The sequence below is a fragment of the Indicator indicator genome, chromosome 23 (genome assembly GCF_027791375.1).
Source record: "Indicator indicator isolate 239-I01 chromosome 23, UM_Iind_1.1, whole genome shotgun sequence".
Taxonomy (NCBI): Eukaryota; Metazoa; Chordata; class Aves; order Piciformes; family Indicatoridae; genus Indicator; species Indicator indicator.
The window spans coordinates 9,709,652-9,724,397 of NC_072032.1; the positions used below are offsets into that span (position 1 = coordinate 9,709,652).

The window sequence follows — 14,746 nt, forward strand, 5'->3', positions numbered from 1 at the left end:
AACGTTAAAACATTTGAATGGATTGTGAGGAATAGCTACAAAACAAACTTAGACATCAGTGTGTAGGGAAAGGGACCTTAGATAAGTGAGAAGCTTGGTGGTATCATCTGCATTAAGGTTTTATTGGCTGTTCTTTGGGATGCCAGGAGTAACACATTGATTTATTTGAAACTCACAAGTCATGTGCCTTGTATAAAATCTGCTTCATGCAGCCATCACCATATAGATGAGCTACATGGTTTCCAATATCTCCCTGACCATTCACTGCTCTGAATACTAAATCCCTCTTTTCTTTTCCTCAAATCATATTGTTCTTAGGCCACAGGCAAGATGGATGAGAGCCAGTTTGTAGCTGTCACCAGCACCAATGCTGCCAAAATCTTTAATCTGTACCCAAGAAAAGGCCGGATTGCTGTGGGATCAGATGCTGATGTTGTTATTTGGGACCCTGACAAGGTGAAGACTATCACAGCTAAAAGCCATAAATCGGTAAGGAGAAGAAGAAAACCAGCAAGGAAAAAGAAATGTCACTGCTGCTTTTCAGCCATTGATCTAATTCATGTGAACCACAAATGCACTGGATATAGAGGCGTGGGGTAGTTGCCTACTCCTGCTCAGGAGTGGGCAAATGTTTCAGGAGATAAAAGTACTGAAATCTTGCATTGGGATCAAGAATGGTTGGTTTCTTTTGTATCTGCATATATCATTCACTATTTTTTGCATGCTTGTGGCAGATCTCTAAACAGTGTGAAGCAGCAGCTCTGCAGCTGGGGTTAGTAAAGCTGTGATGATAAAATTAAAACCAGTTCACATTTGGTTTTGCTTACCTGAAAAGCACCTGATACTGTAAACTGATTAAATCAACAATGTTCTAAAATACAAGTGATGATTAAATATTTTGATAATAGAGCTTTGATCAGCCTCATGGCTGGGATTTTCTATTTCATTCCAGAGCCTTGCCACATCCTTTTGTGCCCTTAGTGCAGAGTTCCAGTGACAGTCATTTTGATTTTGACTGTGATGGGTCTTATGTGTTGTCTGTCTCAAAATAGTTGTCTTACTGTTCAATGCTTTGGCCTTTTGTATTGGGGAATTCTTCCAAAAGTTTGACTAGAAATGTGGCCTGTATTAAAAAGGCAAAAACCTTTAGAAACCTTTAAAAAGTAAGTTTAGGTGATTCAATTTCTCTCTGTATTTTCAAGAAAATAATAATCACCTGCCTTTTGACAGTAATTCCCATTTAGAGTCAGGCTTTCCTGGACCATTCTGGGCCTTTTCAGACAAAAATACACAGCTGGTCCCTTTGAAATTCCCTTACATAGTCACAACAGATGCATGACAGGACCATGTTCTCTGTGTATCTGGCAGCTGAGTCAGTTTTCTTTCTTATTATTAAGGCTATCATACTAGCAGAGGCTCTGGATAATTACAGAAAGTCCTGAAAAACAAATGAGATAAAGCCTTGATGGAAAGTGAGAAATAGCAAGGAAAAGTCTGATCCAGGAAAGTCTAACCAGAGAGATTCTTTAAAATCATTTTGAACACCATTGCTTTTTCTTCAGACAAAACAATTTTGTACACAGTGTTTTATGCAGCCTCAGTTGTCTAAACCAGTGACTACAAACACAGAATGTCACTTACTGACTGAAAGAGATCTTGGACCAAACTTGCAGTGAGTGAGTGTGTTGGTTGATCCTCAGGCTGTTGAGTACAACATCTTTGAAGGAATGGAGTGCCATGGTGCCCCTCTGGTGGTGATAAGCCAAGGGAAGATTGTGTTTGAAGATGGAAATCTGCATGTAAATAAGGGAATGGGTCGCTTCATCCCTCGCAAACCTTTCCCTGAATATCTGTACCAGCGTGTCAAAATCAGGAATAAGGTAATGGCAAGTATTCTTTAATCTTCTTTTCTAGCCATACCCTCTTACATCCACAGCAGCACGTTTCTCCTTATTCTTGTGCTAAGGTGAGTCCATGTTGGATGCACTACATGCCAGACTTGTTCAAAATGTGATCAAAATCCTGGTTCCTCTGCAAATATGAACTGGTGTGACTTCATTGACACCCTGAGCTTCAGTAGGTAGAACATATAATTGTAAGGTGGACATAATTGCCTTATGTTCAGGTGTGAAGGCTTTTGAAGGGAGGTGAAAAAGTGATAGGATTTACTTATTTGGGAGGAGATAGCCAGAAGCAATCCAGAATTTTAAGTTGCTGCTGGGCTTTGCATACTGAGCAGCCACATTCCAGAGAAGAAAAGCAAGTGAGCCAGAGATCCTCATTATATTTGTTGTTCAGGCATTTGCTGTGCTGAGCATAAATTAGCAGCATTCACAGCTCAGAAAACTTTTCTCTTGTATTTAATAAAAAGCTTGGGAAAAGGCCCAAGATTAAGACTTGGGTGACTTCTGGGTTTCAATTACATCAGTGCTCCTTCACTGAAAACCAGTTGGATTGGTAATAGTTGGGGGTTGTTTGGAAACTGCTTCTTGCTGTTAAAGAAAGAGTTTAGTGTGTGAGGACAGGTAACAAGGCAAATTGACTAAATCCCATATTTTTTTCCAACCAAGCATAGACCATAGCCTGTGGGGTTGGCAGCTGAAGTTAAGTCTGCAGGTGGGTTGATAGGTTTTATCTTTCATCAGCTGTTACACAAATTGTGTCAGGCTGTGGGATGCAAGAGGTCTGCTGTTCTGATGAGAAGAGGCATACAGTGCAAAGCAGTTTTGCAAACTACCATTCAGTTACACTTTTCTTTCCAGTCTCCATTTAGATGGCCTGAGGCCTCTCTTCACATCTGCCTCTCAAGGGTTTAGTTAAAGCACATGGGGACCATGTCACTGAAATACTGGAAACAACACTTTAAAAACAAGTATCAGGGGGTGGTGTCCTATACCAGCAGTATAAGACACTCAGATACCAGGAGTCTGCACAAAAGTAACCAGGTTAAGTAACCTGCACCTTGCAAGTGGGACTGGATTTTGGGAAAGACCTTGGATTTTACATATTTAGAGACTAAGGTGTGCAAAAGGACCAAGAAATAAACTGCTATTTTTGCTCTTGCAGCTCCCTCTGCTGCTTGCTGTGAGGAAGAGCAGATTCATGCCCACGTTTCTTTTCCCACTATCAAATTTTATCGACTGGAAATATTGAGCAATATTCAATGATGGTCATATCAGCAACCATTTCAGTATGTCAGTGCATGACAAAGGAATATAGAAAAACACATATCCAACAAAGAAGGGGCTGCAAAGCTGTATCTGGCACAGGATAGCTGTGTAAATTTATCCTGGAGCAAGGATGGCAGTGCAGACTCCTGCCTTTGTAGGTCCACAGATTATTGCTGTGGTTGGCAGCTGCTCCCTTCTGGGCACTGGATTTGGCTCAGCCTGTGAGATGATGGCTCTTCTGAGCCTGATAGCTCTGCCACTGAAAGCAAGGAAAATGCACTGATTTTTGTAAGAGCTGGACCAAACCCCTGTGAATGTCTCTGTTAACCTGTTGGGGGAATGTTTCTGAAACAAGAACCTTGTAAACCACAGATTTTGCTTAAATGAGCTTTGGATTCTGCAATCTAATGGCTTCTGTCTGTGCCTGGAAATTTGCCCTGAGTTAGAAAGACATTATTTCCTAGATTCCTGTGATTTTTAAGGCCAGTGAGACTGTGAGGATTGTCTTTTCTCATGTTCCTTATAGGAACTGTACAGGGATAAAATCTAGGACCTCAAACTGAAACCAGAGCACAAAGGACCCATAGTCTGTTGACAAATAATGAAACCTGGGACCCATGCTACAGTCTAGTGTGTGACTGCTTTTCTAGTTCATGAGAAGAAGTAGGAAAGTCTGAAATGTTAATTTAAAATTTTCCATGAGTTCTAATGAAGGTAATTTGTAGACTTGAAGGGCAGAAGCAGAAAGAATGCAGTGTAAGTGTGGGTACAATCAGGACAGTGGTATCAGTCTTGCAACAACCCAAGTGGGGATTCAGCAGCTGAATCAGCCTTGCTGAACACTCTCTGAATGGAGGAAGAAGAGGTGATAGTGACTGATAACTACTTAAAATAAAGATCTTCAGTCAGATCTGTTCATTTGATTCCCATTTATCCCCACTGGCTTTGAAAGATGCCTAATAAGGGTTTCTCTCTTGTAATTTGCATATATGTGCACATGGAGGGAGGAGGCTTTATAATTTGCTTCATATATAAAGCAGGCTGTAGCCTGATGAAACCACAGATGTGTTTTCACTTCAGCTAATGCAGAGTGCAGCTCTGTGCTCAGTGGGCTCTGCATATAGGCAGGACTAGCATTAGGGAGTGTTATCAGAGCATTCAGTGTCTGGGTTTTTACTCTCCTCTTGATCTAGGTGGGAGGACTGCAAGGAGTCTCCAGAGGAATGTATGATGGGCCTGTGTATGAAATCCCAGCTACGCCAAAATATGCAACTCCTGCACCCTCAACTAAATCCTCCCCTGCCAAAAACCAGCCCCCACCAATCAGAAACCTCCATCAGTCTAATTTTAGCTTATCAGGTAAGTCAGCCTGCCTCACTGGAAATGATTTACAATCGTGAGTACAGATTAGTGGTGAGGAATTTCAATTATAATTATTCTTTTATCAAATATGAAAGAATTATGTACTCATATATATGCATATTCCTACTTATTTGTATATGTAGGTATGTTTTTTATACATCATTTCCCTGGGAATATTGTACAAATGATCAAATATTCAGCATGTTTGCAGTCTAACATTTTTCTCTGCATGTATATTAATTACCTGACCCATTGCTGTTACCAGAGGTCTCTGGTTGATGTGATTGAGGTGGTATACATGGCTGATGGGATTTGGGTCTGATGCACCTCAACATGGCTCAGACATCTTAGATTTCTTCCTTGCTACATCAGCAGAAACTTCTAGACATGGAAAACTCAACTGTCCTTGCCCATGGTCAGAGAACCATCTTTTAATACACAGCCTGGAGTATTTCTTGTCCTTTTTGCTCTTAGTGCTCAAAATATTTTCCATGGTCCATAAGAAACAGGCTGGTAAATAATCCTTTGGGGCTGTTGGAAATAATTCTTGTCATTTGAAGATAATTACAAGTGTGTCAAATCCTTAGCCTTCAAAAGTCTACAGCCCAACTGTAAATAAGGGGCTCCTTATGATGTTGTGAAAGTCACTGGATTTTCTCCCCTGTGGAAGCTGATGGTGGAGGTTTCTTCCCTGAGAGATCCTGCTTTTAGAAACTAAATCCAGCTTCTGGAAGAAAGTCCAAGGGGAGCAAATACTTAAAAAACTCTTCTGGTGAGTTGGAGTTGGCCATGGTGAGCACATGCAGATATGTAAATCTATACAAAGGAAAAAAAGTGCTTACAAACTTGACTTATAACCATAACAACCAAAACCTGGGATTTTCTTGAGCACCTGAAGCTGTGGTTCCACAGTATGCTGCTTGCTCTGATTATTACCAAGGCATTTACTGGTATTTGATCTGAAATTGATCTGAGTCAGGCAATCACACATTAATGTGTTCTTATGAAATTAAACACAGCCAGAGACTACAATGGCATTTAAAATGATCCCACACTTTTATGGTAGTCCTGTATTACCTGAGTGTGATCAGGCAGTATTTAGCCTGGCAGAAAACTTGCTGTCACCTTAAGCTTAACCTTTCAATGTTGTAAAACCTAGTTTGAAGTGGATGTAAATTCACATCAGCTCAGTGCTTCCTTTGTCATGGATTCATGATCGCTAACATATTTATTGTGGACTCAGCAAGGACAAGGATTGTAAATCAGTGAGGCAGGTCTGAAAAATCCACTCTGCACATACTTGGTTTTGGGGTTTTCTGTAGTTGTAACAGTGATATTTTCTGTCAGCCTGATCTCTTGAGAGGAATTCAGTCTCTAGGCTGTCATCCCTGCATGGGCTTTTCCTCAGGTCAGTGAAAAACAATTCCCCATGTAGGATGATCAGTATGATCCCAAACATTTGATGCTACCCTTCTTGTTAAAGACAGCTGGACCTAGGCTCAGAAATGTGTCTTGAAGGTCTGTTTAATGCTTCAGTCAGGGGTCTGGCTCAAGAGAAACCAGTTGAGGGTGGGGTGAGGGAAGCATAGCTGGAACTAGCCAGGTAAAATCTCACTGCTGATGGTTTGCTCCTTTTCATAGCTGTGTCTCTTGGTGTTCTGTTGTTGCAGGAGCTCAGATAGATGACAACAACCCACGCCGTACCGGTCACCGTATTGTGGCACCTCCAGGTGGTCGCTCTAATATTACCAGTCTTGGCTGAAAAATGGTGATGGACAGAGACACAAGGATGAAGGATCACGGGAATAACGTCTGTTCCCTTCAATATCTGTGTTATCAAACCCACACTTTTATTTGGTACTAATGGAAATAAAAACTGAAATGTCTTTCTTTTTTTTTTCTTTTCCTTTTTTTTTTGTATAGGAAGAGGTGATAATAGTGTGGTGTGTTTGCTTGGAACTACTTGCCTCACAATTGTGCTTTCATGCCATAGTCACCTTAAAGCATGGTGCTTCCATTGCCCCTTTAGTGACTACAGGTTTTAGCTTCGTCTCGTAACTGAATGATGGTTCCTTTGCACCCTTTCGCTGTATTAGAGTAGTTAATGCATGTTACTGAGTTATTTATGCAAGATGCGTTCTGTGAGTGAGTCCCTTTAGAACACCTTGCCAACAATTGACTAGACGCAATGCCAAGGTTAATGTTCGTGTTTGAGAAACACCACCAAAAACACTTCTGAAGGAAGAAAATGGCCATCTTCAAAGTATGAAGTAGAGTAGGATAGGCAGCTTCTGTTTCACCTTTAATTTATTATAAGCCCAAGAAGCACTTCTCTGAGACACAGAAAATCCTCGGGACACGAAACGACAAATGGTCTCTGTAGCACCTGTCCGTTCCCACTCAGTACGTTCCAAGTCTGTGTCCTTCTTGTTTCCGTTCCAGACAGAGCCATAACTCATACATACCAATGCCATTGCCACCCCTGCAGGGATTTCTCCACCTGGGCAGTAGTGCTCTCCTTCTGCATGTGACTTTTGGTACTTACAGCTAATCCAGGTTGCTGTTGGATTTTTAAAGGTTTTTGTACAAAGTTTTCCTTTGTAATCACATGCATTTTTACTTACTCTGCCGTATCAAGATCTACTAGTCGTGGTTCAATTTCTGAATTCAAAGCTTGTGAAATAAAGGAAATTAATTGATGGGTAAGCGTCTTCCTCTGCTTTCCAGTGCTGTTGTTCAAGGGTTGAAAGTTTAGAATGGAGAAACCCAGGAGAAATTGGTTTTTAGGTTGCCATGATGTGAAAGAAGGAACCTCCTTAGCACACAAGGGCTGTTAAATGTATAGCTGTCAGCATATGCATACTATAGCATCCCATAATTGTCTTAATTACACAGAGCACACAGTAAATGTGCACTTGCTATTGACCTTGCAGCTGCATCAGTTTTGACCAAACGAGACTGAAATTAGCTTTCTCCCAAGACCTTCAGGTCTGCTTCTGATTTGCTACAGATGGTAACAGATTGCCATCATCTTCACCTGTTTCATGGAACCAGTATGTAGTGCTTCAGTTTGACCTAAGCTTAGGTCAAGTTGACTTACTACTGGTTTTCTCTGCTGACTGAACTGGGACAGCTTTTAGGCAAGGCATGAAGTCATGCCGCAGGTAAGGTAAGTGGACTTGAATTCTCCAGTTCTCCAGGAGAATGAAGGAAATGTGTTCTTGTCTGCCTCCCTCACAAACTAAAGAACCTTTTTTTTCTATTGCTTTTTACTGGTCTGGTTGTGTTCAGATGTTGCAGGAGGTGTGGGTGGGGTGCTGTGAAATTAAGCAGGTCAGCAAAATACCTCTTGACCTTGTGCCACTTTGTCCTTGCCTGCACTCAGAGCTGTGCCAAGAAACATTTTGTAGCAGTACAGTGGCAGTGGAATGGTTTTATCTAACTGTGATGCCTGACTGCTTAGCACCCATCCATCCTTTCCATGCAGCCATAAATTGTGCTGGCATGGGGCATGGTGTGGTGCACAGCAGGTGCACGTGGGACATAAAATTTTGGAAAGTAGCCTACCTGAAGCCTATCATCTTATCCTGAAGCCAGAATGCTTGGGAAAGGAATCACTACCTTAGAAAACTCCATTTTGGGCAGTTTGGGCTGAAAAGCTGGTCTGAAGAGCCAGCTTTAATTTTTGCTTTGGCTTTGATCTGAACCTGTGAAGAAACTGCAATTTTCAGCCTGTAGTGAACTGAATTGAGTGCTCCCAAAATAAAAATACAGGGTTTGGGAACAGTCCCTTCTGATGAGGATTCAAACTGATGCCTGGAAAGCCCTAGGCTAGCTTGCTCACTTATATGACATGCAGCATAGTAATTTGCTCACTTCAGGATTTTTATATGAAGAAAGATAATGCTATCAGAGAAGCCTGAGGACAACGTGCCTTGGAATAACCCACAGCCTCAAAGGTAAGTCAATCCTGAAATGTCTTCATTGCCAGTGTCCTATTCCAACCCATTTGCTCTGAGTGTTGACAGAGTTCTGGTAATCTAACCCTCACCCCAGAAATAATGTTGGTTTGTGAAACTGTGGTAAATTTGACATAGTGTGATAACTTTGGACCTGCTAGTTACAATTCCCTTTGTGATTTTCTTTGATGTGCTTGTGCAATGATTGTTTACCTCAAGCTTCCCCTCCATCTACCAGACTTGTCATGCTTGAGGTAATGGAAATTAGCATTCTGTAATTACTCTGGGCACATCCCACTTTTCCTGCATGATAAACAGCATCTTAATAAACTAAAGAAAGGGTGCATGATAGATGTGCAGTATAAAGCAAGTGCTTTGAGCTGTGGCTGGCATCTAGGTACTCGTTTTTCGCCCCATCACATGCACTATGCTGGGGATTGCTCTCAGGAGGTAAAACTGTGTGGCACTTTATACCTCTCAGAGACTCTAGGCACAATCCCTGGTTTGCAAGCAATGTTTGCTACCCCTTAAAATAGGTAAGATACAAAAGGAGGGTGTGAGGGACACATCAGACATGTTGGTAACATCAGGTGGAAGAAGTATTAAAATCATGGTAAGATTTAGGTTGGAAAAAGTACTATCTGGAGTCCAGCCTCCTTCAGGGCTGTCTTCAAAGCTAGGTAGCTTAGGACTTTGTCCAGTAGAGAGCTGGCAGTCTCCAAGGATGGATGTTCTGGACTCTCTCTGAATTACCTATTCCAGTGCTTTCTCCCATTCATGGCAAATATTTTTTTCTTCCTGATGAGTAACTGGAACGTCTGTGTTTAAACTTGTGACTACTGCAATAAGCTGTGCCCGTTTGGCTGGTGATAAAGTACTTCACAGCATCAAGAAAAAGTATCAGTCTCTGTACTGTTCTCTGTAAACTCAGGAACAAGCAGTCACATGGATTTAAAGTGAATTGAGGGGGCAGAGGTACAAAAAAATCCACTCTGTAATACTGGGTCAGGAGATGGGATGGAGATCTTTGAGCATCAGGATACAGATACTGACTGCTGCTAGAGTTAAAGTTGAGTAATGTTAACAACAAAATTGTGTCAGAGGAGGTTTAGATTGCATATTGAGAGAAATTTCTTTCCTGAAGGGGTTGTCAAGCATGGGAACAGGTTACCCAGTTGTGTCACTATCTTGAGAAGGAGTTAAAAAATGTGTAAAGGTGATGCTTAGGGACATGGTTTAATGGTAGACTTGGCAGTGCTAGGTTTATGGTTGGAACTGATGACTTTTTGAGGTCTTTTCCAACCTATGATTCTATGATATAACATAGGAGTTGAACAGTGCTTAACTGAGGAGCACCTGTGGTGAGCTCAGCTTGGCATTTGCCACGCTTGTTCCTTGGTCTAATGAAACTTGGCCTTGCTCTGTCCCTGCATGGCTGACAAGGAGTAATGGCAGTTGCTGTGCTATGCTCTAAGTCTGCCTGTGACTTTAAACAGGACAGAGAATCCATGGAGTATCTCAGGGAGGCTGAGAAGTCACTAACAGGGGCAGGAATAGCAGGTGTTTTGCCAGGAAGCTGAGGTGTCTGTGGAGGAAGAGGAGAAATGTTTGTAGAAAGGTCAGCTCGGGGCTGCTGGGCAGACGGAGTAGCTGCACTGCTGAGCCTGAGCTGCCTGCGGCCACGGCCGGGGGGCAGGCGATCCCTCCTTGGCTCCTGCCTGTCACCTCCTCCAGCGAGCGGAAAACTCCGCTAATTGCCCAGCAGAGGGCACTGCTGCCCTGCTTTTGGGATGATCGGAACCGTTCCATGTTTTCTAAGGGAGAGGAAAAGCCATTTCAGCCCTGACAGCCCACAGGAGTCACGAGACACTCGAGGAGACCCCACCCGGGCAATTCGAGACCCAGCTCAGGTAATTAGATATCCTGCTTGGGTGATTATGCTGAATCCTCACTGAGACAGAGATGCTGCTGCACCGCCTGGTTTGCAAGGTCATCAACTCCAGTATCAAAATCTTCCTTCTCTCCACCTCCACTGAGTGCACTGTACAATGAAGATGTTCAGAGGTAAACAAGCTGCAATCTGTCTGATAAAAGCACAACAAGCAGCAGTTATCATGTCTGGATCAGGAAGGCAGAAAGACCAAACAGCCCAAGGTACTGAAATATCAAAATGAAATGCCTGAATTAGTACAATTTAGGAAAAAACAAAACCAAAAACCCAAACCTATTTTTACAACAATCAAGGTGAAAATTAAGTGTTTAACAGTTGTGTGTAACATGCCTGGTAAAGTCATTTGTGTGGTGGCACTTCTGTCTGAGGTAACTGTGTAACTGATACAGTATCTCCCGTTGTGCACCAAAGGACAGCCTTTTCCTTAGCAAAATATATCTTTATTTTAAAAAGTCAGAGAATTGTTGTTTCATGCAAGCTGTAAGATTGCTTCAAGTGGGGTAATTTATTACACAATACAGGTGCTGAACCAGCTGCTTTGCATAATAAGAATTCCCATAGGAAATATAATGAGCATAACAAAGTCTGTTGGAAAGGAAAAAGATTAGAAACTGAAGGCTCAAAACTCAAATAGTTAAACAGGTTTTGTCCCATTCTTCTTAAAAAAGTCTAATGTGAAATCTGAGGCAAAAATATGAAGCATATTTCTAAAACTCTTTGTACAAACTTTCATGTGTCCATAGCCTTGGAAGCACTAAAATATATCAAAAGAGAGTCAAAATGTAATCTTTTGATGTACTAATGCCCTCTGAAGTCTGTTTATGCATTCTTTAAATTCCTATTTTTGTTGGTCCAAAGCAGCAATCACAAAATATTAAGAGCTGATCAACCATATTTAGGGCTCAAAGCCAACTGATACATCACTGCTGCAACGAAACCTTACTGAGATACACCAGGCTGGGCAACCAGCCTAGTGTGGATCTGTTCTTCCACAAACCCACTTTCCAAAGTATATTCCTAATATAAAACTAGCTCCCCTCCACATGCCTCAAGCTATTTGGAAGAGCTTACATCAAAGACTTCCTTGCTCCCCCTTACCAAAATCAAGTAGGACTGTTTTATTAACAGCTAAAGGAAGTCAGGATCAATTCTTGGTCTGTCGCTAAAGGAGATTTCTCAGTTATTCTTCATTGGTCCTCAGAGTTTATAGGTGCTGAGATTCCCCAGAAGAATGCTTTGGTACTCTCTGTCCAGACAGCTCACATAAAAGCTTTTACTACCTGTTGCCTCTTTTTTTTAGCATCTTTGAGTTTTGCCTTGGTTCAGCCTCCTCTTCATGTGGACTTTGTAACCTGTCTCTGAAAACAAGAAGAGTAAAACAAGATTGTAGACAGAATTTTTAAAAGGGTACAATTCTCTCATAAATTAAATGAATTTTGGTAAGAGATGAAAGGCACTTGCTATGCAATTATAACTTTTACACTCCCTGCTTTCAGCTGCCTCTATTGAGGCTGCCAAAACAAAGTTGCATAAAGATAAATGTTCCTTTGTTGGGTCCCTGTTCCCTACACATGTATCCCTTGTTGGCTGTGGGAAAGGAGTGCGTGAAAAGGGTTGATGCCATCAGGGAAAGGAGCCATCTCCTGAAGTCAGTCCCAGGCTGAGGTCACTCAGGGGATAAATACTTTACCCCAAAGGCCTGTGAGTGCTGAGAACCAACTGTTTGCTTTGCCTGTCAACAGGATTTTCTCTGCTCAATATATCAAGCCCCAGTGACCAGCTGGCTGGTTTGATCTGCCCGTAGTAATCAGCTGGCATCTTTCAGGTTTGCAGCCATTTCTTCTCTAGTTAGCACCCCAGCATAAGCCAACTGAAACATCTATCAAGAAAAACATTGTTAGAGCTGCTACCCTCATCAGCCAAAGACGGGCGCTTGCCTTTGTTCCTGAAATAAAGGTGGAAGCTGAAAGCCTAAATACCACAGGCCATATTTTGGTTGCTACATGTCAGCATAGTTCCATTGGATTCACTTGTCTCTGCTGATTTATGCTGTGTCTCAGGTTTAAAAACCAAAGAACTAATTAAAGGAAATTTGGAAACAGTATTCCTCACTTCTCTACCTAAAATCAAAGTAATTTATAAAACACACAGCAGCAGGGACAAGCAAACTCGATGACTTTCCAACATTTAAGAAGGAATAAAGGGCGGGGGGAAGGCCAAGTACATGTGAGAATTAAAGGAACTACTAAGGAAGAAGCTCTGTAGGCATTGGATTTGGGGTTTGATTGACATACCTGCTTGTAAAGTAGATTATGTAGTGCTTTTTATAAAAAGTTTTTCATGTTTTGTTTTTTTTTTTTTTTTTTCCCTAGCCTCTACTGTACCTGCATAAGCCAGAAGTCAGTCCAGGGGGTTCTTGAACACTTTCATGAGAATCACTTTTGTCTGCGGATTCTGGTGAGTGGAAGGTCTTTCTTTTTGAGTTTCTTTTATCCCCTGAATTGCCAAATGCATGTGGATTAAAAACAAACAAAACCCATAAACTAGAGCTTATTTGGCTTTGCTTAATCTAAAGCAATAAAATGCACTCTAACACTTCATACATACACATTATTATTGCAAGGAAAGCATTCCACTTTAGATTTCTCTAGAATATTTTTTGCCATCAGTTAGTTCTCACAGAGCAGACCTTGAAACTTTACACTTGTTGAACACTGAAGTTAGCTTCCACCAGGTGTAACAGCTGAAAGTCCTACCATATATTTTCTTAGCAAGTAACTGAATTTTTCTTTTTTTTACTACAAAAAAACCCAATTAATGTGATTTGATTCAACACAAACTCGTGTTAAAACGTCACTTCTTCTAGGGACACCCCTTCCTGGGGTCAGGGTGTGTCTCCCAGGGCAAACAGCTCTGCACCTCTGAGAAACAATTGACTGGGAAGAGAGACTTGTCCAGGTGAGTGAGCTGCTTTTCCCTTTTGGGCACACATCTTGTTGTCAGCATCATATAAATGTTTCAATCTGACAATCACAGAAGGATTGGATGGCTCACAGGATGCGAATTTGCACTCTCCACCCTAAATGTGGATCAGCAAACACAGCTGCTATTCTATTTATCCCTAAGCATCTCTTGAATAATGACTTCATCTGATTTGTTAAAACTGCAGTAAATTCATATAAATACTTTAAGTTTTCTGATTCAGTAAGATTTTACTTTTGAGTATGCATGTAGGAAGGTGATTCTTCCATTCTACCAGGAGAATGAAAGCTGGGTCATTCAGCTCTGCTGTTCTCCCAAAGACTTTGTGATTGAGGTGAACAGATTAATTTCTAAAGAACATGATACAGACATGGGGAGCTAAGTGATCTGGGAAGATTCTCTTATTTTCCTGTATCCCAATTAGGGAAACGGCACTGCCAAAAAAAATCTCTCCAGAAAATCCATTGTGTTATATTGCAAAATATGCCCTGATGTGTGGAGAGATATGGGTTTCTTTAAACAAATCAGAATTGTACCAACCTGCTGCCTTGCTCCTTTTGGAAGGCTGCTGCTTCACAGCCATGGGAACACGGGCCAGCGCAGCCAGCTCGCTCATGAAGTCCTGCTCTGCTTCCTGCATGCAAGGATAAGTGGGAAGGCAGTTAACAAAAGACAGCCTGATTCTGAGTTATGTTATTGTATATGTAGCATGCCAGAGGAGGCAGATGTCACTGCAGGCACACAGGAAACAGTATGGCTAGCATGAGGGAAGCATTTTCTACAAGAGAGTGGTGAATCCTGGCACTGACTTCATCTAGGACAGCAAAGAGACTCTTATAACCTGCTGGATGTTTTGCCATGGACTGCTTCAGATCTGTGAGTCATTTTATCCTGGCTTACCTTTAGCTGATTCTCCAACTCAGTTTCTAGGTGATGCAATCCCAGAAGTTTCTGTTTCAGAGACTCCAGACGAATTTGCTGCTGCAGTTCAAACTGAGCTAAAACCTTCTTTTGCTGCAGCACCATCCTGGTCAAGAGAAAGTTAAAGGTACTGATGTTATTCAGTTCCAGGAAGGAAAACAATCCTGGCAAAGTGTATTTAGAAGGTTTTGTAGAGAGAAAGGCTCACAAACAGTATCAGCCCATCCTCTTTCTGTTGGGATAAAAACTTAGCAGTAGATTTTTAGATAGATTTACTCATTTTAATAATCTGCCTTGTCTCTCCATGGGATGCAAGCTTCTTTAAGAGGCAGGATTGGAGCAGAAGTTTAGGTTGTTCACACCTGGACATTGGGAGCTGGACTTCAGTACTAAGTCTGCTT

General features: G+C 41.6%; 2 protein-coding genes across 2 annotated transcripts in view; one reads left to right on the plus strand and one right to left on the minus strand.

Annotated features, from left to right (window-relative positions):
• The window catches only part of CRMP1 (collapsin response mediator protein 1), a 47,454-nt gene extending 41,160 nt beyond the window's left edge, over positions 1-6,294 (plus strand). The window contains exons 11-14 of the mRNA XM_054391696.1: positions 319-489; positions 1,701-1,880; positions 4,364-4,529; positions 6,203-6,294. Of these exons, the coding sequence (XP_054247671.1) occupies positions 319-489; positions 1,701-1,880; positions 4,364-4,529; positions 6,203-6,294 (609 nt within the window). The remainder of the gene's footprint in view (positions 1-318; positions 490-1,700; positions 1,881-4,363; positions 4,530-6,202) is intronic.
• A 5,424-nt stretch (positions 6,295-11,718) lies between these two features.
• The window catches only part of EVC (EvC ciliary complex subunit 1), a 38,743-nt gene continuing 35,715 nt past the window's right edge, over positions 11,719-14,746 (minus strand). Inside the window, exons 18-21 of the mRNA XM_054391599.1 lie at positions 14,325-14,451; positions 13,965-14,058; positions 12,827-12,938; positions 11,719-11,800 (exon numbers count right to left, since the gene is read on the minus strand). Of these exons, the coding sequence (XP_054247574.1) occupies positions 11,719-11,800; positions 12,827-12,938; positions 13,965-14,058; positions 14,325-14,451 (415 nt within the window). The remainder of the gene's footprint in view (positions 11,801-12,826; positions 12,939-13,964; positions 14,059-14,324; positions 14,452-14,746) is intronic.